Here is a 27,691-nt window from a genome sequence, read left to right as displayed (position 1 = left end):
AAATAGTTTGCCTGAGAGGTGAAGCAGCTTTTTAATGACTGAAAAAGCCCTTGCAGACACATCCTTGTGTTTTTAATTTGTCAGAGTTTCTGCAGTATTTTCTGATTAATGACATATGATTATAACTGCATAGCATACATATTTTTATACTTGGTTAAATGAATACTTTATTTCACATTCCTCTAGAGCTAGATAAGAACAGGGAAGCTATACTAGACAGTCCAAAACTATTCGGATTGCTTCATATATTTATGGTAATTCGATGGGATTGGCCAAACACAGTTACTGTGTGTTGCCAGCTTTTGTTCTTTAATGGTGATATTACTAATACTATCACAATTTGCATATGTTAGATGGGATGTGACTACACTTTTATACCCTTCATGTGCACTTAACCATGTGTGTGCCTTCAAAATTAATTGATGAACTAAATTGTGTCAAATCAAAACAATGTTTGAAAAATTCTTCAACTTACCCTAAAAATGCAAGAGCTGTCAGAGTCTTCAGAAAAGGGAATGTTATTTAGGAAAAAATAGTATTTCTAGCAAGCCACTTATTCCTATTAAAAAAGAAAACTATTTTTATTAATGCTGATAAAGTCCTCCGCTTGGGTGGAGAAGAAGCTATCGAAGTACCTTTCATCTCCCTTAACATGTGTATATCATTCATGCTGTAGAATTACTTTAATAACCATCAGGAATGATAACTGTAGCACATTATAGCTGCACACAAAATAGGAACACTTCCCTCCGCTCCCAAGCATAAACTGACATCTTTAGTGCACTAGTACTTTTGTATTAGTCTGCCATTCTGTGTTTGAGTAGCTATGTGTTTGAGAGTAGGACTTCAGGAAGTATAAGCAAATATAGCACTGCATTGCATCACACCGTACAGCAGTTATTCAGCAAGTAAAATAAAGATACCATATCAGGGGCAAAGTCAGTTAATGCACTATCCTTTCTCCTCTGAAGACCCAAATTCAAATAATGAATTAAATCACAAATACATAAGAATATGATGACTCATTTAAATTAATGGTTGTCTGGTTAGATCACAGAAGCACAATGTCAAGACTGAAACACTGGCACAGTTGTGTAACATCTGTGTGTGTGTGTTTGTGTGTTAAACCAGCCCCACACTTTCATAACATTTAAGGTATTTCATAAATTAACATGAGTATTTATATTGTATCAAATCTGTACCCACTAAGGAACTTCCCAGTAATCACTACACTGCCAACCCTGGCCACTACAAGTTTCACAGCGACAGTGGAGATAGGTCTTGGATACTCCTGCTCAGAAGGCACAAGTATATACACCATTAAAGCTAAGGAAAACTGTTAGCAGGACATATCCTATTACAAATAAAAACAATTTTAAGAAAAAGTGTAGTTGTAAAGTTAAGTATGGACATTTGGAAATACCAGATTTCTGTTTTCCTGAGCAACCGTATGTCTGTCCCCTTGTGCATCCCACCTGTGCACTGAATGAGACAAGGGTCTTGTGAGAAAAACAACATGTGATCGTGTTCAAGAGTATGCCATAATGCATACGGACAAGGAGGCAGAATTAAGGTACAGGCATCTGTAAATCTGGGATTTTCTAACTTCTGAGTGCTTGACTTTACAACCTAATGATCTGCCTTCTGATAGCATTTTATTAAATGTAATTTCCAAAGTGCTGTAGTTTTTTAAGGGAAAAGTAAATTCTGTTATGTACCATTATAACACCCCCCACCCCCCCAAAATCATGAATCACCAGCAGTGTTTGAACCCAACCCTCTACCACTTGAGCTACAGAACAAAATACATTAGCTGGCAACTGACGCAAGGTTGTTATACCAGGCAGAGTAAAAATGGGCTACTGGGACCATCTGCTGGGGTGTGTGCGCGCATGCAAGCGCGTGCGCGCACACACAGCCTCATGAGAGCTTGGGGAGTTCTCGCCCATGTGCTGCCCCCAAACAGAGGGTTGGGACTATGAAGCAATGTACCCCATCAGATGGGTGTGGTTAAGAGAGAGGATCCAGGCCCAGCTCTCACCCCCACTGACTGCTAGTGCTGATCTGGCAGCTCCCAGCTGTTCCCAGTGTAGTGTGTGCTGTTGCTTTGGTGACTCTTTACCATATACATGTGCCATTCTATTTTGCCAACATGTCAAAATATTCTCAGGAACATGCACGAGAGAATGGAAATGGCAATTTTTACCGGTTTATAATCCAGCTGACCCTGAATGGAATTTCATAAGACCAAAAAAAGAAAAGAAAAGAAAAGAAAGGCACTTCTCTAGCCACAGGGCTTTCTCCCTGTTGAATTTCAAAGATGTGCTACAAACATCCATGGTATTAGAGCTTCTTACAAAAAAAAGCTGCAAGAATCTTTTATAATAGAAACATTAGGCAATCTAGAAGTAGGGTTTCACCCCCAGATCCTTCCATTAAGGAGCAGTGGTGCACATAGATACCAGCCATTATGAATTAAATTTACAGCATGGAAAATTGTAATTTTCATCATCATCAATGGCAAATTGATATCCCACTCCCCACAGCAGTTCAGTATCAATAAAGCCTCTTTGAGATTCTCCTTTAAATATGTTTTTATGCATGTGAATCAATCACGATAATTTTCTTCAGAAGGGTCAAATTTAGCTGTACTGAAGTGAAATAATACAGAAGTTTAAATTTATTGCAAAACTAGTGTTTATGAAAACAACATCAATTATAAGGGACCTCAAACTTTTTCACAGTGTGGACCACATTTTAATAGAAAATGTCTTGCATGCACCTGTCTTTTTTTTTTTTTTTTTTTAAACGATGACATAAACCCTGCTTTTGACAGCAAAAGAAATTGCTGAGATGGAAAGTATTTAATGTATGTGTAGTATCTTTTGATTCAATTTGGCACACAGAAATCAGGAGGAGGAGGAGAAGCCAGCAACAAATTACCAAGAGAACTACAATGGCTAACCAGCTCATGTGCCATGAACACTGCTCATTATACTAATCACCATCTTCTCATTGTTACCATGTGTTCCACCATGTACTTGTTGTATCCATCTGTTATGTCTTATCATACACTCATACTATAAGCTCATTGGGCAAGGACTATCTTACAGTTGTGTTTGTACAGTGCCTAACGCAGGGGTTCTCACACTGAGGGTCGGGACCCCTCAGGGGGGTCGCAAGGTTATCACATGGGGGGTTGCGAGCTGTCAGTCTCCACCCGAAATCCCGCTTTGCCTCCAGCATTTATGATGGTGTTAAATAAATTTAAAAGTATTTAATTTATAAGGGGGGATCGCACTCAGAGGCTTGCTATGTGAAAAGGTTCCCCAGTACAAAAGTTTGAGAATGACTGGCCTAATACAATGGTGCCCCGATCCTCAAGAGGGCCACTATTATTTGAATTTCTGTAGCACTTAATCACCAGCGGTCCACAGACCATAGCTTGCAAACATCTGATTATTGCTAGAAACTACAATAAAAAACAGAAAGCCTATGTAAGTCACATACTGACCAATGATTCCTGTATTTGATATGTTTGTTTTTTATATTCTTTCACAAGGGTTAATCTTTATTTCATTACAAAATAACAATTCAGTTAATTTTAACAAACAGATGGTCAACTGCTATCAAAAGTTAGATAAACACTACATTTGTACTATCCATTAAGTCTACCATAAAACTGGAATTTAACTTATGAATCCATATTTGCCTCTAGAGCAACATAAAGTTGATGACTAGCTTGTATGTTAGTAAACTATTTTATTATAGCTAGTGAGCATACTTTTCTCTCTGAAGGTGATAGGAAGTTAATGCTCAGATGTTCCAAACGATTTCAGGCCCAGATTTCATATAAAGGGGCATATAAATAAAAACACAGCTATTTTCAAATATTCCAACATACTGCATGTTTGTGCTGCTTGCCTTTCCAAGTGCATGCTTTCTCTCTTTCTCTCTTCTATATTCACTTTACAGATGTCAATACACCAGAAAGCACAGACTACAAAAGAATTCAAGCTGTCAGAAAAAACTTTAAAAGAACCACATCACCAATATAAAAGAGCGGAGTTCACTGTTCCTGGAATTTTCAGATCTGTTTCAAGTAAAAACACTGTGTCAGGTTTTCTGACTAAATCACTGCTGTTTTTATAAACTCTGTAGAACTCTTTTAAAGGCCTAAAATGAAATATTTGCAATCAGGCCAATTCTTTTTGGGCCCTAAAGTTCGCTCTTAAATGTAATATTTCAGGAGGGCTTTCATAAATATAAATACTAGTGACTATGAAATACATTATTTTCGTTTGAAATATATTGTTTTTCTCCTTAAACAGAAGTCTACGGTCCTCTTGACATCAATTTCTGTCATTTTGTCATGATAAACACTCAGGTATTAAATATCTTTCACATCAGGCATCCAGGCATGATTCCAATTAGTGCTGAATAGAAGACAAAATGTCAGCCTAATAAGCTTCAATTTGCAAAGTCTTTGAGCATTTGATGATATCAACACTTAGCCAATCATAGCTTGCATTGGCTTCTTCTTCACATCATCACCTTCCTTGTCACAAAAAAGTCTTTCACATCTACGTCAACTGCAGACATTAACAATGTCAGTCATTGGTCTGATTGAGCTAAAAGATCCAAAAATGACTCCCCAGTATATCAAGGGAGAATTGTGATGTGCACAATATTTCTTCAAAGCTAATTTGCTGCCAACATGTATAGTAATTGGGGGGGGAAAGTCCACTTTAAAGTCACACTGTGGAAAAAAAAAATTTTTTATTTTTTTCTTATGAACTCTACACCAAAAATGTTAAATCACTGTCAGTGTCTCTGACATTCTTTCAGCAGAAAGGAAACATTATTTATTAAAAGAACCAACAGATGACAATCACTTCTTTAAGGGTGACTGGACCAACATGAGGCTCTACAGTTTAGTTCATAGTGCAACTATTCATTATCTTATTTCAGGAGAATGCATTTATAAGTGCCTAATTATTGATAAAATGCTTTCCTAGATTAAAAAAAAGCCTTACTAAAGGAGTACACATGATTCAGCCAACTTGAACACATACACCTAACACAAAATGCTTCTCTGGCCCAAAGGCACTGAATCCCAGACAGAAGAGATACGGAATGTTCTTTGCAAGATATTCTCCTTTTGCAGAGCTCAAGAGCCCCATCTTATAAGGTCAAGACTCTGATCATAGTGAAAGGGAAGAGAAGCAGAAGATGGTGACTGAAAAAAAGAGGGGATGAATCTGACTGAAAATTGGGGTAGCAAGGGAACAGAATGCATAGAAGCTGACCTTGGGTAGGAAAGGAAGATGGATAACTAATGAACAGGGAATGTAAGGATGGGTAGGGATGTCCTGAGGCTAGGAGGATACAGCTGAGTCAGCACCACCCATTAAAGGTGACATTTGCTTGAGCAGGGTGCCAAAGAAGGGAGGTGGCTTTGGATACCTGTCCAGCTGATGTAGTGGTAGAGTTGTGAAATCTGAGGCAGAAATTGGACCTATAGGGAGTTGCTAAAAGGTGCAGGAGTGTGGTCAGTGGACAAGTAACTGTAAAGATGATCAACAGTAAGTTATTGGGACTGACATCTGTGCCACTAGCATCTTCTTCAGAAGCACATAGCACCAGTCACACTTCTTTGCCTTTGCTTCTCCCAATGAGGTGGAAAGAGAGTAGACTGGATGCTAGGTTTCCCCCTGGGCTGAAGCAGAATGCTGCCTAAACAGAGGATTGCTGGGGTTCCCACCATGGTGGAGGGAGCCATGAGCATTTCAGTTGTAATTTGTTGCTGGTTTTCCACTTGAATCTTTCTCTATAATACTTTAATGTGGGATTGTGCAGAGCCTTATGCAAGGCCTCATATTTCCCAACTGACATATTTTCAGCCAAACTATGTTAGCTACAGGAGAAGGCAAGACTTTTCATTGGTTTTGTGGTTTCTCTCTCCCCCCATCAAGAACCACACAAAAGAGAAATACAAATAACTGTACCTCTAAAATGTCTATTTATTACCTCATCATAAAAGTGCCTATTGGACCCATCAGTGACACTGAGTAATAATAGGATTTAGATCATAAAGAGGTTCTATTTCCTACTTGAAATTAGGAAAATTAGCATTCACATGGATCCTATTGTCTTAAGACAGTGACACTGCCAGAACAAGTGATGTTAACATTCAAACTATAGATTGTCAACATTTCTGTCTTGGTGTTTCACTCTTTCATTTAAAATACCTTTGATTTGGGGTACTGTCATACAAAGCCTTTAATTGGTAGATTGTTGGTTCAAATTTGATTTATAGTAGCAGTGAGTGAACGTTATTATATCTGGTGATCTAAGTAGGGTATGTTAAAATGATTTCCAGGCTCAGTACAGTTTTTAGTGAACAAAAAAAAAACAAACCACAGAGTTCAAAGAAAAGTGCCACCACTGTAGCTGACGCTAACAAGCCTCCTATTTGGCAATCACAGTAGATGGTGCAAGTATCAGGGGGTAGCCCTGTAAATCTGTATCTACAAAAACAACAAGGAGTCTGGTGGCACCTTAAAGACTAACAGATTTATTTGGGCATAAGCTTTCGTGGGTAAAAACCTCACTTCTTTGGATGCATAGAGTGAAAGTTACAGATGCAGGCATTATATACTGACACATGGAGAACAGGGAGTTACTTCGCAAGTGGAGAACCAGTGTTGACAGGGCCAATTCAATCAGGGTGGAGGTAGTCGACTCCCAATAATAGATGAGGAGGTGTCAATTCCAGGAGAGGAAAACCTGCTTCTGTAGTGAGCCAGCCACTCCCAGTCCCTATTCAAGCCCAGATTAATGGTGTTGAATTTGCAAATGAATTTTAGTTCTGCTGTTTCTCTTTGAAGTCTGTTTCTGAAGTTTTTTTGTTCAATGACAGTGACTTTTAAATCTGTAATAGAATGACCGGGGAGATTGAAGTGTTCACTTACTGGCTTATGTAGATAGTGCAGGACTTCAACATGAATCTTGGTCTGCACCCTCACATCTGTAGACAAGTATCGGGGTGGCCGTGTTGGTCTGTATCCACAAAAACAACAAGGAGTCCGGAGGTATCTTAAAGACTAACAGATTTATTTGGGCATAAGCTTTTGCATCTGAAGAAGTGAGGTTTATTACCCACGAAAGCTTATGCCCAAATAAATCTGTTAGTCTTTAAGATGCCACCAGACTCCTTGTTGTTTTTATCTACAGACAGCTGCTTGGAGAAGTTTCCATTGCTGCTTCCCATACAGTGGTAGCTGTTCTCTGAATTAGCAAAGGATTTAAACATCTCTCTACCCAACACCTTCCATTAGTACTAAAATTCACAATTTTTAAAAAGAAAACAAGCCTTTGTCCTGGTTATAGTCACTGAAAAAGTACATTTTCCAAAGGAATACATAAAAAAAATTAACACAGAACTTCACAAAACTGCCAAACATTTCTGCTTAAGCACCCTTCCTTGCACAACAAAAAAGTGTTTACTAAACCAACAACCCTTATAATCCTTTAGAAACTTACTATCATCAAGCAAGCAGTATTTACAACATACAAAAACAACAGTAACAGCTTCTAACATGGTCTTCATTTTGTAAATAACATCCATAATGCAACATCAGGGCCCGATCCTGACAACCGCTGAATTAATGGGAGCTGAGACTGTATGGTACCTCAAGACGGAGGCTCTAAAATTGCAATTTGATTGTTTCCTGTGCATTAGCTACTTTTGCTTTCAGATCTCATTCTCTGGAGTACACTTTGGACTACAGGGGTTCCATTAACAAACTGAGAAGTTACCATATGCCAGTAAAATTTACTTTAACACAATATTTTTGGCATTCCTACAATTAAAAAGCACATAGAAACTGCAAAAGTGTAGCAGCATATCATAAATGTTGTAGTAATTATCAATTTTTGGTGATGAGTACTATACCTGACCACTGAGAAAAGATGCTGCACAATGGAACACAGTTTGAAGAGCAAAATTATTTAATATTTATATAGCAGTGTAAGACAGCTTCCACCACAAACAGCTTATAATCTACTATTATTATTTATCTGTATTACCACAGCACCTATAGTCATGGACCCGATGTGCTAGATGCTGTACAAAGACCAAAAGGGCTTACAATCTAAGCATAAGACAAGAGACAACAAATGCAGACAGACAGATAGGGAAGTACAAGGTACAATGAGAGGCATGAAAGGCAGCAGTCGCAGCACACCAACTGCTGACCTATTGTCGTTTTTTGAAGGCCAGGAGTTTTAAAGAAGGATTTAGAGGATAATGAGTTAAAATGAAAGCAGCAAGTGAGAACATGCCACCAATTTATATAATTGTAACATTTTCCATATAATTCTTCGTTCTATTCTTTGTACATCCCAACACAGTTTGTTGTTTTAGTTTTTTTGACTGCTGCTTGTACATTCAGAAGAGGTCTTCACTGAATTGTCCATAGTGATCCCCAGGTCTTTTTTCCTGAGGTGACGCAGTTAACTTAGAACCCAACAAACTGTATGGGTAATTCACATAATCCTCTCTGATATATATTGCTTTGCATTTGTCAACACAAACAAAAGAATGAAAATGACGGAACAGAAAGTGTAGAGAAGGGAGGATGAACATTATAATAAAGGGAGATAATGTGATAATTATGTTGCATATGAAGTTTGCCATTACTATTTTCATTTACTTGGGGCTTTTTTTAATTTCAGGACACGATAGGAATAAAGATACAGCAGTCAGCACTGTAAAAAAAGCTCAGCTTTGGAAAGGTAAGTGAAAGTAAAACTAAAGGATGGAAAAGGAGTTACTCCAAGTGCAGGGGACAATATAACAAATTTATGAAGAGTCATTTGAACTGAGACATAAAAATCTTGTATACAAAAGCCATGCCTATTTGCATGCAGTAGAGATAATGAGAATAACTGGAATATGTAATGAAACTTTTTCCAACTGATGGATAATATGGAGCTCCTATTTTAAAGCTGGGAACCTAGACTAATCAGGTTTTATGCAAGAAATAATCATTTCTTCCCCATTGGATGTATTGGGTAGATAAAAGAACTACCCACATGATATACTTTGCCTACTACACTCTTTGCACTCCCTAATTCTCAAATGCAATTTTATATTCCATTTTAATAACACCGCTCTACAGCCAAAATGCTTCTGAAATAAATGTAGTCAAACTTTACTAATTCTGGGTCACTGAGAATGAAAATGTTGATTGGCTCTAGTTTTCAAGATATGCTATTGGGTCAGTATATACGACCTTGACTTGGGAATGGTGGAGAATAAGTGAGTTATAAAGGGAAGGGATCTCAATTTAAACCAGAAATGACTAAAATACATCTTTGACTGGATCTATGAATAAATCTATGACTGAGTTTGGACAGTACTTGCTTTTTAGGCAAAACAATGAATGATGCAATCTGAAGCTGGTATTGCGTCATACATGATATGAATTGCATCATGTTATTCCTAGAAGTCATGGATGATGCAATCATAACGAAGCTTACATCACTCTGCTGAACAAATTGCCCTATATCAGCTCTAGAAATCATACAGTGTCATGCTCTCTTATTTGTCAGTGTTTGATTTTGCAAAGGGACACATTTCTGTTTAGCCAAAGTGAGCAGAAATGCCTCGTACTTGTGTGAACAGTGCAGATAACTTCTGCTATGTTTGTGGTGAAGTGACTTTTGCATCACAAGCGCAGTATAACTACTATGGTTAAGAAAGCCTATCACCTCTATTTTGGCTGCAAAATTGGAGATCAGGACAAGAGGTGGGCTCCACACATATGCTGCAACACTTGTGCAACAAATCTTCGCCAGTGGTTGAACAGGAAAAGGAAATCTATGCCTTTTGCAGTGCCAATGATTTGGAGAGAGCCAACAGATCATACCAGCAATTGTTACTTCTGCATGGTGCCTCCAGTTGGTAATACAAGAGACAAGCCAAGAAGCACCGAGTAGACACTGAATAGGACTAAACTATGTACATAATAGTTTTTTGCCTTTTGTTTCATAATAAATTTTATTTATATAACCCTTTTGCTGATTTTTAAAGTGTTACATAAATAGGACAGGTGAAATATTATCATGTAAAGCAACCATAAACACATGAAAAGACCTAGGTTTACAATTTATAATTAAAACTCTACTATCTACACCATATACATAGACATAAAATGTAAAAACTTAAATATCTTAGAAACAGTAGCCAATCAGTTGTTTTAATGGTTATATTTGAATTCAGCACATCAAAATACATAATAAATAGCACATTTTATCTCTGAAGCAGACTACTTCTCAAAAATTGTAGACCAGTGTAATTTAACTACACATATAATTTTTTTTAAAAGACAAGAGGCTGTCCCATACGTAGAGGGGCACCACAGAAGGCCTTGTAAATCTGCAAATGGCAAAATGGGACAAAGGGAGGAGTAAGGACAGGCATTGGGAAAAGTGCAGAAAGCAACAGAGGGAGTGGGAAGACGTAGAAACAGAGATATAGGCAGAAGTGAAATACCTTAGTCATTCTTCCTACCCACCCTAGCCCATTTCTGCTTTTATGATGTCTTTCATATATGCTGTGTTTAGACTTGCACACCTACAGAACTAATCGGTTATTCTTTTTTCCTGGCATCTGATGGGCTGGAAACTAACAAACCTCTAAATTATGGCTACATTTATTTTATTGCAACCCAAAGTTTTGAATAATTTTAATATACTATTTTATTGTATTTAAGTTAATATTACAGTGACAAATGGTGATGAATTGTGCTTCAGTGTTTAAATTATTCTTGACCCAGTTACAAATGGAAGAAAATGGTGGACCTGCACATTATCACCTGGCAACCGAAAGTGGAAAAAGACTTCAGTTTCCTCAGCTCCCTTTTTCACAACATGACAGTAAAGCAAAGCATTTAGTTTGAAGTTAAGTGGGGTTGTTCCTTTTCTCCCTACCCAAAAGGTCAAACAGCCAAGGAACAAGCATTAAAAGTATATAACTTTATACAGCAGCTGGAACTCTGCAATGTTAGAGATGGTAAGGGTATATGTCATAAACTGGGGAAAGGGTGACAATTTGATCAAAGAAGATTGTACAGTTGGTATATCTATGATAGCTTGCTTAGGACTAGATATTAAGATTCCTAACCTCATTATCCAATCTGGCCTACTGAGGCAGAAGATAGCGGAGAATATTTCCTTTTTTAGAAACAACTTGTTTCTATGAAATATGATTTATTATTTTCTACTATCAGAAGAGTTTTGTTTCTGAAAATCTCATTTTCTACCAAGAATTAATACAATGTGTTGTGAAAAAAAATATACACTGAATATTTTTTTTAAATGAACAATAAACCACATTTTGGAAAATTTACTTACGGTATCTGTAAGGAAATTCTGAACAATATCCAGAATCAAAGATAAAATTGAAATGCTAAACTAAAAACCACAATTTTAATGAAATATATGTATTATAATGTTTTCCCTTAAAAATATAGAACTTTGGATTTAAAATTATATATACTTTTTAAATCTAAAGTTCTATATTTTTAAGGGAAAGCATTATTTTAACAACAACAACGTTTTTTTGCAGCTCACAGAAAATACAGGATTTAAAGAAAAAGATTATAAGAACACAGTATGGTACACAAGCCTTCAGGCTCTTTTGACTTTTACTGACCCATATGTCATTTTACTCCTCCTCAAACATTACAACCTTAGGTGAAAAAAGCAAAGAAAGCCTTTTGAAAAGATATTATTTGAGTACTAAAATGGAATGTAAATGCCACATAAAAATGAAAGTAACTGACCAACAATCTAAAACATGCTACCCCTTTAAATCAATATGCTTTACCTAATACCATGCTGAATTTATAATACAAGAACCAAAAGTTGTAATTTTCTTCTTAATTAGAATCTATAGACCCACCTAAAATCTTAACTAATTCGGGAGACAACACTTTTTATTGACCAGTAAAGTGTTAATATAGGTTCACATCTAAAATTGTCTCTCTATTTTGTACAGTATCTTTCACCATAGCTGAAGATCTGACTGAACTTGGACACCTTGGAAATGCAATAAAAATAGAACAAATCTTTTCAGTAATTTTGCAGAATACATTATTTTCCAGAGATCCATCAAACTGTCAGTCACTGGTAATGTGGTAAAACATCTATTTTAAAAATATGCCACTTTACATAAGGAAAACTGGTACTTTTACACAACCCAGCAATCATGGAACAGCTAGATTCTCCAGACCAAAAGATTCAAGCGATTACCAATTTTTGGATATTCTAATTATTATTAAAACTATATGAAATATCTAGCAGTTGCACTTTTCGTTTAGCTAAACAAAATGGCCTCTTCTGCTGTGTTGAAGCAGGTTCATAGTAACGTAGAGAAACTAAAGACATTACAATCTACAAATATGATTCCATTTTACGATTTTATGAAAAGTCATATCCATATAATTTACTTATCCCTGTAGCATCTTAGTTTAGAATTGTTTCATAAAGATGCCGTACATCAATCCCAGAATAGTCCAAAAACATGTATTTTGGGAGCAAAAACGCAGTGCTGGAAACATACAATAAATGGCAGTATTCAAAATTCCACTGAAGACACTGGGAAGTCATTTTAAATACATATTATCCCCACTGCAAAGTCAAATGTAAATTTTAAATACCTATATATTTTATAGATGAAGGCATTAACAGTTATCAAATTAACATTTGATTTATTCACCAAACTAAATAAATGTATATTTAAAAGTGGTAACAATGATCAGACAGATGATTTTTCTCCTTTTGTTAGAAACAGCTGCCCTAGTCAAGGCAAACGTATTTTCTGTCTTTACTAATACTGCCATGACAGCCGCGCTCATATTGTAGAGATATTCAAAAGAAAAAGACTTTTAAAAGACTAATTTTTTTGCCTTTACTATTTCAACTCTCCATTGTTTAACATATCACTTGTGATAGCATCAGCATTTCATTTTAAATAACACGCTCTCCCAAACTCCATGATGCCAACCTTTGCCACGAGTGAGCCACAATCTAACTAAATAGGTAGGACAAACATATAGGACATCTCAAGAGTCTTTTGGAATTTACTATTCAAAGGTTACATTCCCATTGTATCTACACACAACAGCGTAATGGTAATGAATTACTGTAGATACGTTACACAAACCTGCATATTTATAAAACTGATTTTTATACTTAGTGATATGAACACATCCTGTATTCACAGTAAGTACTGAACTTCTTGGTATTCAGACAAATGCCACTGCTTGACTGCAGTGTTAGGGGTCCAACTGAGAGAATTATACGACTTCAAAGGGATACTCGCAAAGTAACCATATAGTTAAGTGCCAAAAGGCTGGTTCCTTTAATTACTTAAGTTTTTTATTCATCATCAAAATAAGTGGAAAAAAGGATAATGTTTAATTCTGCTGCAGTCTTCTGAATTTCCTGTTACTGAGCATGCCCACAGAGTCCCTCCCTGTTTTACATGGAAAACAATAATGGTACAAATGGAATAAATCAATATTGTTTCTGTAAGATATTTCCCCCCATAGACTGCTGTTTGTCATGTATATGTATATTTAGATTTACTCAGTAGTTGATTCTATGGATAATTAATCTTTCAAATATAAAAAAAGAAATTAAGAATTAAATCCTTAATTTCATTTAGTTACAATATATAGTATAGGTGAGAAAGAAATATAAGCAATCCTAACAAAAGTTAAAATGAAAAGGACTTATTGCCAGGATCTTATATCATGTGGGGAAGAAGCTGATGCGCGGAGACCATATGATCGTTATACCTTCCATACAAAAACGCCCATTTTGATATAAAATAATTAATTAATGATAAGTAATTCTAATGCAGATCAGTAAAGTAAAAATTATTGTCCCTTTGTTCATTTAAATAAATGTTCTACTCTGAAATCATCCTGTATTTTTAAATGTATTCACTGCAGGCCTTTTATAACATATACTCTTAGAAAAATACACCACACACACACTCACCCATAAACACACCCTCACAAAATAAACAGAAAAACTCCCACATACATCCAATAAGATTTTTTGAACTGAAACTAATAAAGATCATTTTTCATGCTGACAGTGCACATTTCATCCATAAGTTTGAAGAGTCAAATGCTACCACAGCTGGGGGTTATTCTGCCAAATGGCTTCCAACAGTGACCATAGAGATGGAGGATGGGAGGGGTGCGAGTGTGTGTGTGTAGGGAAATAGCAAACCTGATGGGAAGCAAACCAAAACCCAAATCATCTTATCACTGATTATCTGACATATGCAATCAAACACACAATGAATACATGGAATACAAAATTATTGAGAAATAAAGTCAGATCTTGAAAACAAGCAATTTGTGGGTTACCTGCAGAGATTTAAACAAAAAAGCATATGAATGAATTAGATATATTTCATAGGGATTTATCCAGGGAGGAGGAAAGGAGGGGTGAGTGTGGGGGTTGGAGGGGAATAGATACCTTTTTTCTTAAACAAATCCATCATGAAAGAAAATGAGACAAGATTATAAATAAGAGGCCGAGTTATAGCACACCATGGGATTTTTAATCTGGCTACCTGTGGTTTTTGCAGTTAAAGCTTTATTCAGCAGTTGGGGGTGCGGGGTGGAAAAAAGAAAAAAAAAATCACATTTATATGTCAGTTTCGCAAATGATCAAACAGCGTGCATTATCAACAATGCTGGAAAACGGGAAATGCTTATTATTATACATATACTTTTAATAAGCATACGGCTTTTCAAATGTTATTGATCATTACCTGTGCATCTCGTTTCCTGCATTCTTGCGTTTTATTCTCGTGCTCCGTCATGGCAGCGCGGAGCTGTTTTTCCAGTTTTTCAATTTCACGTTCGTGATCTCGGACCAGGCAATCCTTCTCTGTGTTGTGCTGCTGGAATAGGTGCGTCTTCTCCTGTTCATGCTCCAGCTTCAGCTCTACTATCTGATTGGACAATGAGGAGTACAGTTCATCAATAGAACATCCTTGTCGTCATGACAACTCGTCTACAGCTTAATTTTCCCCCCTAATTTCATCAAGTTGGCAATTTTATTTTTACGTCATTATTACCTCACCTTTTTAAAACGACATTTGGTTTGAAAGAATTCCTCCAAATAATTTGAACATTCAAGACAACTAAGCAAATCCGGTGCATCCTTAACCAATTTGTTGGTACAAATGAGGGAACGTTTAAAAAAAAAAAATCATTGTCGCATTCTGTGTATGTTCCCGAAGTATCCTGCTGTTGCTAATCAACAATGGTAAGGATTATAAATGGTTAAATCAGTCTGCTCTCCTCTTCATTTAAGTATACCCACACACAAAAAAAGCAGCAATTAAATCTTTTAAAGATTTCTTTATGATTTCCAGAATCAAAGCTCTTACTTCAATAATCATCTGGGTTGTTGTATATACAGTTGTCTTTTTAAAACAATGATAAAAAAGCAAAGCTCTATTATCTCGTTGTCAGCTACGGTATACCAACATAAACAGATGTATGTGTTCCAGAAGGGGACCTGCTGTGCGGCAAGCTTGCACCATGATTTCATAAAGAGCATTCTATTCTCAGGATCCTTTCCCAGTCCACACCACACTGGATACTGTGACCTTGGCCAGTCTTAGCCTCTCCCTGCTAGACTGAATGGCAGCCCGAGACCAAGGGCCTGGTTGCCGCAGCTTTGATACTAATCCTCCCAGACTGTGCACAATGGCACCCTACCTGGCCTGCAAACTATAGCCAGCTAGGCTGCCTTTGAAGCAGGTGATGAATAGGGGACTGCAGGAAGCCAGCTTCCCTAGTGAACTCCAGGCCACACAGCTGCTAAGAACAGTCACTTGGATTTTTCTTCAGTTTTGGTGGATTTCAGGGAGAGAAAAAAACGCCGTTATCAAGAATATGTTGGGTTATTTTCAGCGTGAGAATCCTTCTTCAAAAAAGCTAACAGTAGGAGTCTGCTCAAAATCGATCTTGTTTGTGTAAGGAAAGCGCCCAGGCACCTGATCTTAAAGCTATAGCATTCAATTCTGGAAACATGCATTCTGCATCAACATTAGCTGTTTCGTGATTTTTGTTCTGTTTTATTTTTGTTCCGTTTCAAAACCATTCTTGCAAATTGTTGATCAGTGTATTATGAATTTAAAATTAAAATCTGTTTTCAACTCTGGAGCTCTCTGATATATCCTGGGGTGCGTTTCATTATCAGAAAAGGCACAAGCAAAAGAGAGATTTTAATATTTTAAATGTGTCTGCATCTTTTAGTAAAAGCAAAGAGCTCATTAACCCACGGGTGCAATCCCAGAAGGAGTTTAAAAAAACATTAAGCATATATTATGTGTACTTGACTTGGAATCATTATACAAAGTGTTTTAAGTCAGCCTTGTGGCCAAAGTTTGTGTATATGCTATTTTCTTTTCAAACTCTGTGACTATCTGTGCCCTTAGTCTCTTTAAATGATACAATTGTTCTTACTTCCTAAAATTTATCACTATCCAGTGTTTGTCTGAATTTTAGAAAAATGAAGTTATTTTACATTTTAAAAGTTATGCAAATACATAACTAACACCTGATGAGAAATTACACTTGCAAGAGAGACCTTTATATGTCTATTCACATATCTGTTTTCCTTTATTACTTCTAGATTTCTCTGACAGTCTATTAATTTAGCTTTTTTAGTTTTGTTTTTTCCACTTCTCCCAGCAAGCCACAGGAATAGATGGCCACATCCCCATTTATGATTGTACTAAAATGGTAACTATAATGAAGTCAGTTTTTCCCCCCAAAACCACACATTTCTTGATTTACTATATTTATATTATGCCTGTAAGATCCTTTAAACATTTTTTTAGAAAGGATTGTCCCTCGTATGTACAGTAGGGGTGTCTTGGAGCAATAATACAGTTTTAGATATAGAAACAATATGGGTGTGAGGAGAGTCACATTTTATAAAAAGCAATTTTGTTGCCAAAAACTTCCAAGAGCAAACAACTCCCTGTAATTCTGATTTTTATTTATTTTTTAAAAAAGCTTAAAACTGTAGGAAGTTCTCAGATCTACCTAATACCCTTTAATAAATAATTATTATTATTGCATACTTGCAAGGAAATATAAGTTTCATTAGCAACTAAATGTACTTCCTTGTACTTTGTTTTGATTATGACTTATAATATGAAGTGAATAATTGAACAGCTATTTTACTGCACAAGTGGATCCTCCTTGATCGCCCTGTTCTCCTAAACATAATAAGACTTTGGTTACACTACCAGTGCTACTCCATCCCTCCTCCCCCCTTATCTCTCTTTTTTTAATTTTGAAGTTTTTATTCATAAAAATGGAGATTTAATCTATACCAGCAAGAACAAGAACAAGAACACCATGCTGTTTTTCAGCAATAACCCAACACCCTCACAAGATAAAAACTGCTTGAAAACTGTATTAATGCTTCATAAACCAGCATGGGATTCCTACCACTATGTAGTTTATCTCAGTAGAAGGAGATCTTTATTTCTTCTTTCTAATATTGGGTCCTTTCCTTCGAGGCACTGAGCACATCCTATGAAGGGTACAGCACAGTCAAGTCCTTCAGAAAGGGGTCTCTGCACCTCAAAGGAAGTGTTCCACATTTCAGGGTATTGAACCCTGACTGCAATATAATGTCAGTTCAAAGCATGAACAACAATTAACTGGTAATTTCAACAGACTCTTCTTATTTTTACAAAATATTCTGACAATTGAGTAGAGGATACGGAGCTGATGGTGCCATGCACTGCAGATAAACAAGCAACAGAGAATGACACAAAAACTATAGAAGTGGACATCATCTGAAGAAAGACTATAATATGAGAAAAATCAGAGGCTAAGGGAAACATGTCAGAGATCACAAATTTCTAGAGGAGATGGACTATAGGAATTGAGGGAACTGAGGTAAGTGCCCTGTCACCGCATTCATATTTAAATTACATTACATACAATATTGCACAGATGCTTCCCTATTTCCCCCCCAAATTATCATCAAACTACATTACTTGCTAGTAACTGGAGTTCTTTGAATAAATGGTCTCTACACGCCTGAATTCTTACTCTGTGACACCCAGTTTTTGTTTAATAATTCCCATTTATCGGCATGTTAAACACCGGACGTGTGAAATCCTGGCAAAACTCAAAATGACTACAGCAGAGTCAGGATTTCACCCTATACTTTTTAATCTTTGTTCACTGGTTGAAATTTAACAATAGTTCCCTATCCCAACTTGCCAGAGAAGGGGAAGGGAGAAAAAAAAGGAAGCAATTCTTAAGTACCAATCTATTACTAAAGATTAATCTAATAATTGTGACAAGTCATCCATTAATCACCGAAATAAAAATTTATTGTTGACCCTAAAACATAGTATGTGACCATCTTAGGCAACAATTCAGGGCATTGACAAACATTGCTACTGATCAGAGGTGATTAATACAGTGGATGAGAACTGTACTCATTACACTTGGGGATACTGTGGAACAGTCTCTTAAGAGGAGAGTTCGCCTAATAAAGGTAGTTTCTTGGCATTTGCCTACACTAGGAACATTTTGGAAAAAACTCCCACAACTGCTAGCACTCACTCAAGTGAACTGGTCTCAGCAACCTTAGAAGCTCTAGAGTAGACAGCCTGCTGGCTGCAGAGAAGGTTTTCAGCATTATGTACATTGGAAAGCAGAAGTCACAGAGCTCCTACTGCCACTACCAATGATGGATGTTTAAAAAAAATATCCCTAGTGTAAACAAGATCTTCCACAGGTTTTGCTTTGACGACTCATAAACTGTACTTAGGCTTTTCCCAGAAAAGTTAAGCTCATGAATAAGGGGGAACAGTAAAATGATTTTCAAAACCACAATGGGAGGGAATTGGAGTAAGTTACGTGTCTAAGTGCCTTTTCGAAAACCTATTGCTGTCACAATAAAGATTTCACATTGAAGTATGAAAATTCACTTAAATCAACAGTTCACAACTGAGGAAATAATAAAAATACTGTATATCATGAGATGTCTATATATAAAATAGGATTTTTCTAACTATTGTAAATATATTAAATTTATTTATGAAAATATTGTGAGCTTGTCTCTCCCTAAAATAAAAGTTAATGGTATTTGGCACATCCGTAGAGTTTCCCATGAGGTTCTCAAAGGGCAACACAAACATAGAAGAATTCAGCTTTACAACTGCTACCTGAGGTAAGGATAATTACCCCCTTATTACTGCATATGGAAAAAGAGGCACAAGGGTCATACAGGTAGTCTGTGACAGAGCCAGACTCAGACATCAGTCCTGGTAGTGAAACCCCACACATCTGAAAACACAGGCCATTAGTTAAGAAAATCCCTATTTAGGTATCTAAAAATCTTTTTTTTTTAAATATATATGTGCTTCACTACACACATAGAATCATAGATTATTAGGGTTGGAAGGGACCTCAGGAGGTCATCTAGTCCAACCCGCTGCTCAAAGCAGGACCAATCCCTAACTAAACCCCCAAATCCTTAAATGGCCCCCTCAAGGATTGAACTCACAACCCTGGGTTTAGCAGACCAATGCTCAAACCACTGAGCTACCCTTCCCCATCACACGAAGTGTGATATCTCAAAAGCTGTACACCCTTGTGTATGTTGTTTGTGTACACACACTCATTTATATAAAATATTCACATAAACATGTACAGTCGGAGTGGGCACATACATGATGGTTTGATGTGTTATAAAGATTTTATCAGTAGGTGTTTCAGATGATTGCATTTCGTAGGGCTGGGGAATCCAACAGCGAGTTATACAGGTCATCCTAAACTAGTGACAACGAAGTCTTTATATTAAACTACATCATTGTGTAGTGTGCATGTAGCACATAGAAGCTCTGTAGTCAATCTTACGAAAGTTTTAGAGACTTTTAAAATATTTTATTGGGGGTTTCTTTTTAATTCCTTAATTTGTAAATCAAGTTCCTTACTTACCATCACTCCAATTGTACAGGGCTCCGAAGGGACTCATAAAAAGATTTAACGAAAGTATAACATTTCTGTTCTATAGCAAAAAATATATATGTTATTTAAACTCTAATATTTTCTGCCTTGTAGACTTAGAAACTGTGTTTCGCTAGAAAGCTAGAAATTTCATCTTTCTAATGATACAAAGCTCCCATTTTTAATCCAACAAAATGCCAGATGTTGGACTTTAAACCCGTCACTGGTGGAGGACTGAATAATGCCCATCATGGACTCTCACTCAGTATAACTTTTTTTGGTTGGGATAGGTGTATATATGTGTGGAGGGGAGAATTCTTCATTTGCAGGGGGAAATAGTTACATTTTTGTAGCAGATTGGTTTAAAGATAAACATAGGGTCTTTTAAAACTGCTCAAAGGTTAGGAATCAGCGTTGGCAATTTCCCAGGAAAAAATAATTTCAGACAGGGCACTGGTAAATACTGGTTTAAACCCCATATAAACCAGAAAACTGGGAAAAAATAAAATTATTATTAGAAGATCCTAATGAAAATTACTGAGAAATATTTAGCAATTCAATAATAGTTTTGCAGAATATCTAATATTTAAATATTGAAAACTGAAATGAGTTCTGACACGAATAACTTCCTTGACAAAATACCAAACCACAAGATATATAGACATTCCAATGTTCAGTATTATATTACATATATTAGAATTACCCCTATTGCAGTTTCACTTTTTGCAACCCCAAATTAATCTCCAAATCTACTGCCTTATGTAACCACTATTTGAACTAAACTAAACCTAAATATAATGTGGTGTACATTAAACAAACAATTTTTAACATAGAAAATGCCTCAAACTGGGATTAACCATGATTTTACCTAGTAAAAGCCACCTCTGGTAAATACCATACCAACCTTGTTTGGAATGTTAGGAATAAGGAGGGGAGATGAACTTAGTGGGCAGAGGGCAAATGAGGCAGTAAAAAAAATGCATGATTATAGAAGCATATGATAAATAAATATCAGCTGGTTCTGGAATATATTACACAGCAGCTCCGCCATGACCACATATATACATCATGTATAACACAAACATACAGTTGTTACATGTTTTACCTGACATTTTACTGCAGTGCCCAGCTGTCTAATCAACATTACCCAGTTTTCCTGTATTTTTCCCTATGAAGTACAGGAAATAATCATGCTTCCACTGCTAGGTAGAGGTATTTTCTAAAAAATATTAGCTGTTCTGTATAAGTGCACTTCAGATGAACTGAACTGCACTACACCATCACGTACCGTCCGAGTGGGTATGTACATGAGCTGTCATGAAGGCCATCAGTTGCCCAACGCACAGAACAGAACCATTTGCCCCTCATTTCACATTTAGGCTGCTGAAGCCACCTTGTTAAATGGTATACCTAAAGAGATGCAATGTTGTTGCAGCCATGTTGGTCCCAGGATATTAGAGACACAAGATGAGTGAGGTAATATGTTTTATTGGACCAACTTCTGATGGTGAAAGAGACAAGCATTCCAGTGACACAGAGCTCTTCTTCCAGACCTGCTCCAATGCCTGTCTCTTTCATCAACAGAAGTTAGTCCAATAAAAGATATTACCTCATTCATCTTGTCTCTCTAACAGCTAAAGAGACACATTTTTATTCACAAAGACCCTACAGAAATCAGTTATAGGTTTTTTAATATACTTTTCTGCCTGCCTGCCTCGATGTCCTCCTGTGGTGAGTGAATTTTCAGAACTGCTTTCATTCCCCAATGTATTGGTCAGGCCATGGGTATTGAAGCTGTCTCTCCCTGTGTTACATGACATCAATATAATGCTGTGTTGAGAGTTCAAAGAGGCCACATACACCCTCTGTCTCAAACCCAGTTTGCTGCTGCCCCTTGACAGTCAATGCAGCCATGTGGTCTGTGAACAGAAATCCTAGTTGTTTCCTTTGACACACTGTACACTAACTTATTGAAACTCTCTGTACTTAGAATGTTGCTGTACCAAACTTACTATGCACATTTGCACTATCTTTGTTTAGGGACTGAGCTGGGGATCTTGCAAGAGCACTGAGAGAATTGGACTGGCTTTACTATGTTACAGTCTAAGTTATTAATATTCATACAAAGATTGATTGAATACAAGGAGGTGCCCTCCACTTGCTCCTTAGCATGATGTTAACTTAATGTCTATTAGCCCTGTCTGTGAAGTTGAGCTATACTATGAGGCCAAGTGTAAAGCTGATATTTATTCTTGAAGAAACTATTCCTGAATAGAGTCTGGACAGCTGTCATTCATGTGTTAGTTAGGATGGTTTAAAGGGGAAGTTTGTGTTTCCTGGATGAATTTATTAACTGCAAATTTATGCAGCTTATTGCTGATAAAAAAAATGAAAGTCTTTGTTAACTCTTTCATTGAGGCCTTGTAAGGCACTGAACTATGCTTTAATGCTCGTATTCTGTAGATAAGGAGGAAGGAACAAAGCTGATTACACAGTGACAACATCCCAGATAACCAAGCCAACACAGCCAAATACAACCCCAAAGACCACCACCATATAACAGGAAAAATATTATGCATGTACTAGTAACCATTGGATTGCAAATGGCTATAAATAAATGGAGTATTCTGCATATAATGTACAGGTCACACAAGGACTGAAATGTTAGTGTGCTTGGAGGATAGCATATTTCAAAGAGGCCTTTGCCAATGTTTTCCCCACTCACCACTGGATAGAAGAGACCATTCAAAAATGAGGGAGAAGAAACCAAGAGCAGAATGTAGTTCAGGAGGGGGTGCAAAATCTATGCTGTAGCAAATCGTAAGGTCTAATTTTGAAAAAACAGCTGGCATGTCTTTTGTGCCCAGACTTTAAACTTCTTTCCTGCAGCCTTGCTCTAAATTATAGTACTATAACAGATTACAAATCCTGAGGGTGTTTAAATCCTTTTGGTGACCCAGGGACATATAGTCCTGCTTAACCATTGCAAAGCCACAGGAGTAATGTCTGTGTGTCCAAGAGGCCTTCACCAAGGTTTTCCTCATTTGTTACACCATAGGTAAACACCTGAAGGAACTGGGAATTACTGTATTACATAATAATGGATTCCAATTAAATATACACAACTCATGTAAAGCACATGTCAATCAATGTTACTGCATAAAGTATAATTTAGTCCATAAAACCGCTCAGTCCAAATACTGGAACAACATAAATAGGCGTGGTCAGACCTGTTCACAATGATGGCCTAGTGGAAAAATGGCATGGCCAATCTTAGCACTGGATCAATGCCTCCTGGAACATAGGAGTACAAGTCTCAGGGATCTGCTAAGACATAGCCTACTGGTCTCAGTTTGCAAAGCATTAAGCTTGCATGTTTCCCAACTACTTAATAAAGAATATCCATTTATAATAGAAAGGGTTCGTTGTGCTTTATGTTTAGCATTGTATGTTAATGAGCTCAGTAATCTGGATTTTTTTTGTGCTTTTTAAAATATGAATAGACACATCTACATTTGATTAAAGCAACCAATCGGCACATACAGTACAAGCCAACTCCCCATTCTGCCTCTTGGCATGCCTGATAGTCCTCCCCTTGCAACAGCGATACCAAAGAGATGACTTTTCCAGGGGAAGTTTGTGGCAATAGAGTATGTGTGGGGAGGAGGTGCTGTTCAGAAATGTAATAGCTTTAATCTACATATAATTTTGAATTAAATTACAAATTGCTCTGAATTCTCTTTTTATTTTTCAGATTTTCTTGAGCACTTCCTCTTCCTGCACAAGCTGCCAGAGGAACAGCAAGTAAGTAATGTAAACTAATGGTTACCTCTCTCTCTCCACCTCTGTTTACTCTTCCTCACACTTATTCCTCTACAATAAAAGTTCTTCAGAAGTGTTCATGTCTGGTTTTTAATTTTATAACACAAATTTTAATTTGTGTTCTGAATATGCGAGCACATATTACTGCATTTTTTGCAGCAAAATTATCATCAGCTCTCTCTCTGCCTGTAAAATAGGTGCTATAGTTCCCAGGAAACCAACCGTAAAGAGCTCAAATGAAAATCACTGTATAAGAGCTAGGTATAATATATTATTATTAATAATAGAGAGAGAAGGGAAAAACTATAACTAGAAAGTATAAAACACTTTCAGGATTTAACTAAAATAGCATTTCTATACATAAAAAGTCATGATATTGTAGCTAATTCAGCCCCTTCCAGGTTTATAGTGAAGTCCCAGATAGATAAATTAGTGGGCAGTTGATGCAGTCATAGGTATATGATACATTTATTTACCATTTGCTTTCCCACCACATTATTTTTCCATGCACATTTACACACCCACATAATAGATGATAAATTATGTATATTACAAACAAAAAAATACATTAAAAGAACATTATTAAGGTTGCAAAGTCAAGCCCTCAAAAGTTAGGAAATGTCTGACTTAAGGTTGCCTGTGCAACTTTAATTAGCATCCCCCTGGGACATGTGCATGATGACACAGTCTTTAATTACATGTTCAGAGATTATTTTTCCACAGGACCTCTGCCTCATTCAGTCCACAGGTGAGACCTATTCTGGGGATGAATCAGGGTTGCGTAGTAAAGGAGACTTGGTCATTTGTTGCAGAAGTTGGAAGACATGCAGTGATGGAGGCATGGGATTGCAGGAAGAGAAAGGATGGTTTCATGGTTAAGAAAGTTGAATACTACCCTAGGAATTGAACTATATCCCTGCCTCTGGCAAAGTTCCTGTGTGAAGTTTTCACAGGTGGTCACTAATAGCGTGTTCCTCATTTTCCGGGTGCTCAACCTTAGACCGTGAGGTCTGACTGCCAGAAGTGCTGAGCACTCACAGCCAGGGGCGCCGGAATAGGGACTTTTTGAAAGTGGACGGGCCTAGCTCGTCCACTTCTTGCAAGGCACTCACTGTCCCTGCTCCTCCTCTTCCCCCCGGGCAGGTTGGCAGCTGGAGCCCGGCTGGGGAGCCCAGGCAGCATGGGGTGCCATGCCGCAGACCCTCCACCTGCTCAGGGGTGGGGGAGACCGAGAGCAGCCCCCAGCCCATGTCCCTGCCCCCCCCCACTCCCACCCCATCTCCCCAGCCACGCCGCCCTGGGTGGATGGAGTGTCTGTGGCTCCTCACAGCTGTCTGGTGGGTCCTGCGCTTATTGGTGGATTTTCTTGCTTCAGAGATTCACCATGTGGGTTGGGGAACAGCCCAGAGACCTTCCCCTCTGGGGAAGAACCCACAGTCCAGGTCAGTTGGGAGGTTTGGGGGGAACCCAGGCACGCCCTCTACTCTGGGTTCCAGCCCAGGGCCCTGTGGACTGCAGCTGTCTATAGTGCCTCCTGTAACAGCTGCATGACAGCTACAACTCCCTAGGCTACTTCCCCATGGCCTCCTCCAAACACCTTCCTTATTCTCACCAGAGGACCTTCCTACTGGTGTCTGATAACGCTTGTGCTCCTCAGTCCTCCAACAACACACACTCTCTCACTCTCAGCTCCTTGCGCCTCTTGCTCCCAGCTCCTCACACTCCCCCCACAAACTGAAGTGAGCTCCTTTTTAAAACCCAGGTGCCCTGATTAGCCTGCCTTAATTGATTCTAGAAGCTTCTTCTTCATTGGCTCCAGGTGTCCTAATTAGCCTGCCTTAACTGGTTCTAGCAGGTTCCTGATTACTCTAGTGCAGCCCCTGCTCTGGTCACTCAGGGAACAGAAAACTACTCATCCAGTGACCAGTATATTTGCCCTCTACCAGACTCCTGTACCCCAGTGCTCTGGGTCTGCCACACCATGTAATCACTATCATAATGCATATGCACTGACACTTTTTTAAAACTTCTTTTTACTAACTAATTCAGCACTTCTCTGTATCCCTTTCTCTAGTTTATCTAACTTATGCAAGTTAATGTCATGCCTTTTAGTGAGAGAATGCACCTCATTTATTTAAACTCAACCTACTCCTTTGACTTTCTGCACATTTTAAAGTAAGGAATGTTCATGGGCTGGCAGAATTCTTTTACAGATGTCATTTTGAACATGCTACTTGGGTACACGTACACATGCGCATGCACACACATACACACACACAATTATATAGCAAAGCTTTCATCAAGATGTCCTGTTTCTTTCCTGTTTGACTAAATGGAACAAAAAGACAATTCTAATTATTCCTTCAAAAGTTCTATAGAAGTCGGAAACCAACAACAAAAGTAGCATGAAAGGATTTCCTGAAATATGAAGAGATTCTTTAACAATCAGGTAATACTTTTTCTTGCTTTCCACTTTATTACATAAGTGTGAAACTCTTACCATTATAGAATGGTTCCAGTTCAGTTAAAAAAAAAAAAAAAAAAAAGACAAATACTGTTCAAACTAACCATGCAGAGGATGTCCATAAATGTGCAAATGACTCCATTTCACTATGGCAACAGTTCTCAAATTTTTTTTACAGTATGGTCCACATTTTAAAAGAAAGATTGTGAATGGGAGAGAAAAAGTCCATGAAACAAAACATCCAGTTGGCAACTACAATAATTAAACAATTGCTTACATTGAAAAGTAAAAGTATCTAATATAGTCACAGTTTCTAGTATTGCAATTTAACAACTGGAAAAAAGGAGTTGGGGACCAACAAGGTGTGACCAACCAGGTCTCCAAGGACCACTAGTAAGTGTTCCATGGACTAGCAGTGGCCCATGCACCACAGTTGTGAAACTCTGCTCTATATAAAGTCTATGAGTGAAAGTTGCACCTCTGCACAATACCTCTGCACCACTTAAGGCCTATTTTGAGGAATAGTGGGACGTAAATGGTGCAACTTGAGTTGTTTCTTTGCACAAGAGTAAGTTTCACCTTATATGCACTGCCTTTATGATGTGGCGGTTAATTAAAATATGAGAGACTGAAGTGCAAAAGACTACAGTATGTGGGTCTTTGTAAAATTCAGAAAGCTAGCTGGAAAATACACTGGAATGGGAAGACATAGATAAGATAAGAAAACTTACAAGTAATTTTGATCTGGGAGAAGCAAATCCACAACATGAAATAATAATTTAGAGCCTCCACAGATCAATCTGACAAAGGGGAAAACATTTTTTTTACCTATTTTTTATTTTCATTATTATCTAAATTGAGAGAAATCTTTTGAGAGGTGTAAGATCCTGGGGTAAAACAAAAGGGGAAATTATTCTTTAAATGAAGAGACAGTGAAGAAATGTAATTAAAAACTACAATAAAGATATAAGTACGAGCTAATTTTACATTGCATCTGTTTTTTGCAAAAGTTATGAAGGTTAGGCTTGGTCCTCAGGTTTTCTGGCACGTTACATGGCCCTTGCTGTTGTAAAGTTTGGGTGTGTCTGCTTTCAAGTATCTGTGGCTCATACTGGAGATGCTTTCAGCAAAGACAATTAACAGGTAGTTCAATATGCTTTATTTCTATTTTTTTTAAAAAAAAAGCTTTTTTCCTGTGCTGAAGGTCCCTTGAAGCCTGACCATAGACACTGCAACCATTTCAAAGGCAGGAAAGGCTGTGGTCTTCTCTGTGGTGTCCAGTGCCTTTGAAGTACCCATGACAGCTGCTCCCAGC

The 27,691-nt window shown here is 37.4% G+C and overlaps 1 protein-coding gene across 4 annotated transcripts in view; it reads right to left on the bottom strand.

The window, feature by feature from the left end:
• CEP112 (centrosomal protein 112) overlaps nt 1–27,691 on the bottom strand; it is a 290,713-nt gene that overhangs the window by 106,945 nt on the left and 156,077 nt on the right. For all 4 annotated transcript variants that reach the window (XM_034789933.1, XM_034789932.1, XM_034789931.1 and 1 more), the window contains one exon: nt 14,864–15,046. In XM_034789933.1, the coding sequence (XP_034645824.1) occupies nt 14,864–15,046 (183 nt within the window). The remainder of the gene's footprint in view (nt 1–14,863; nt 15,047–27,691) is intronic.

Source organism: Trachemys scripta, chromosome 14 (assembly GCF_013100865.1).
Source record: "Trachemys scripta elegans isolate TJP31775 chromosome 14, CAS_Tse_1.0, whole genome shotgun sequence".
Taxonomy (NCBI): Eukaryota; Metazoa; Chordata; order Testudines; family Emydidae; genus Trachemys; species Trachemys scripta.
This window is presented reverse-complemented; position numbering and strand designations above follow the sequence as displayed.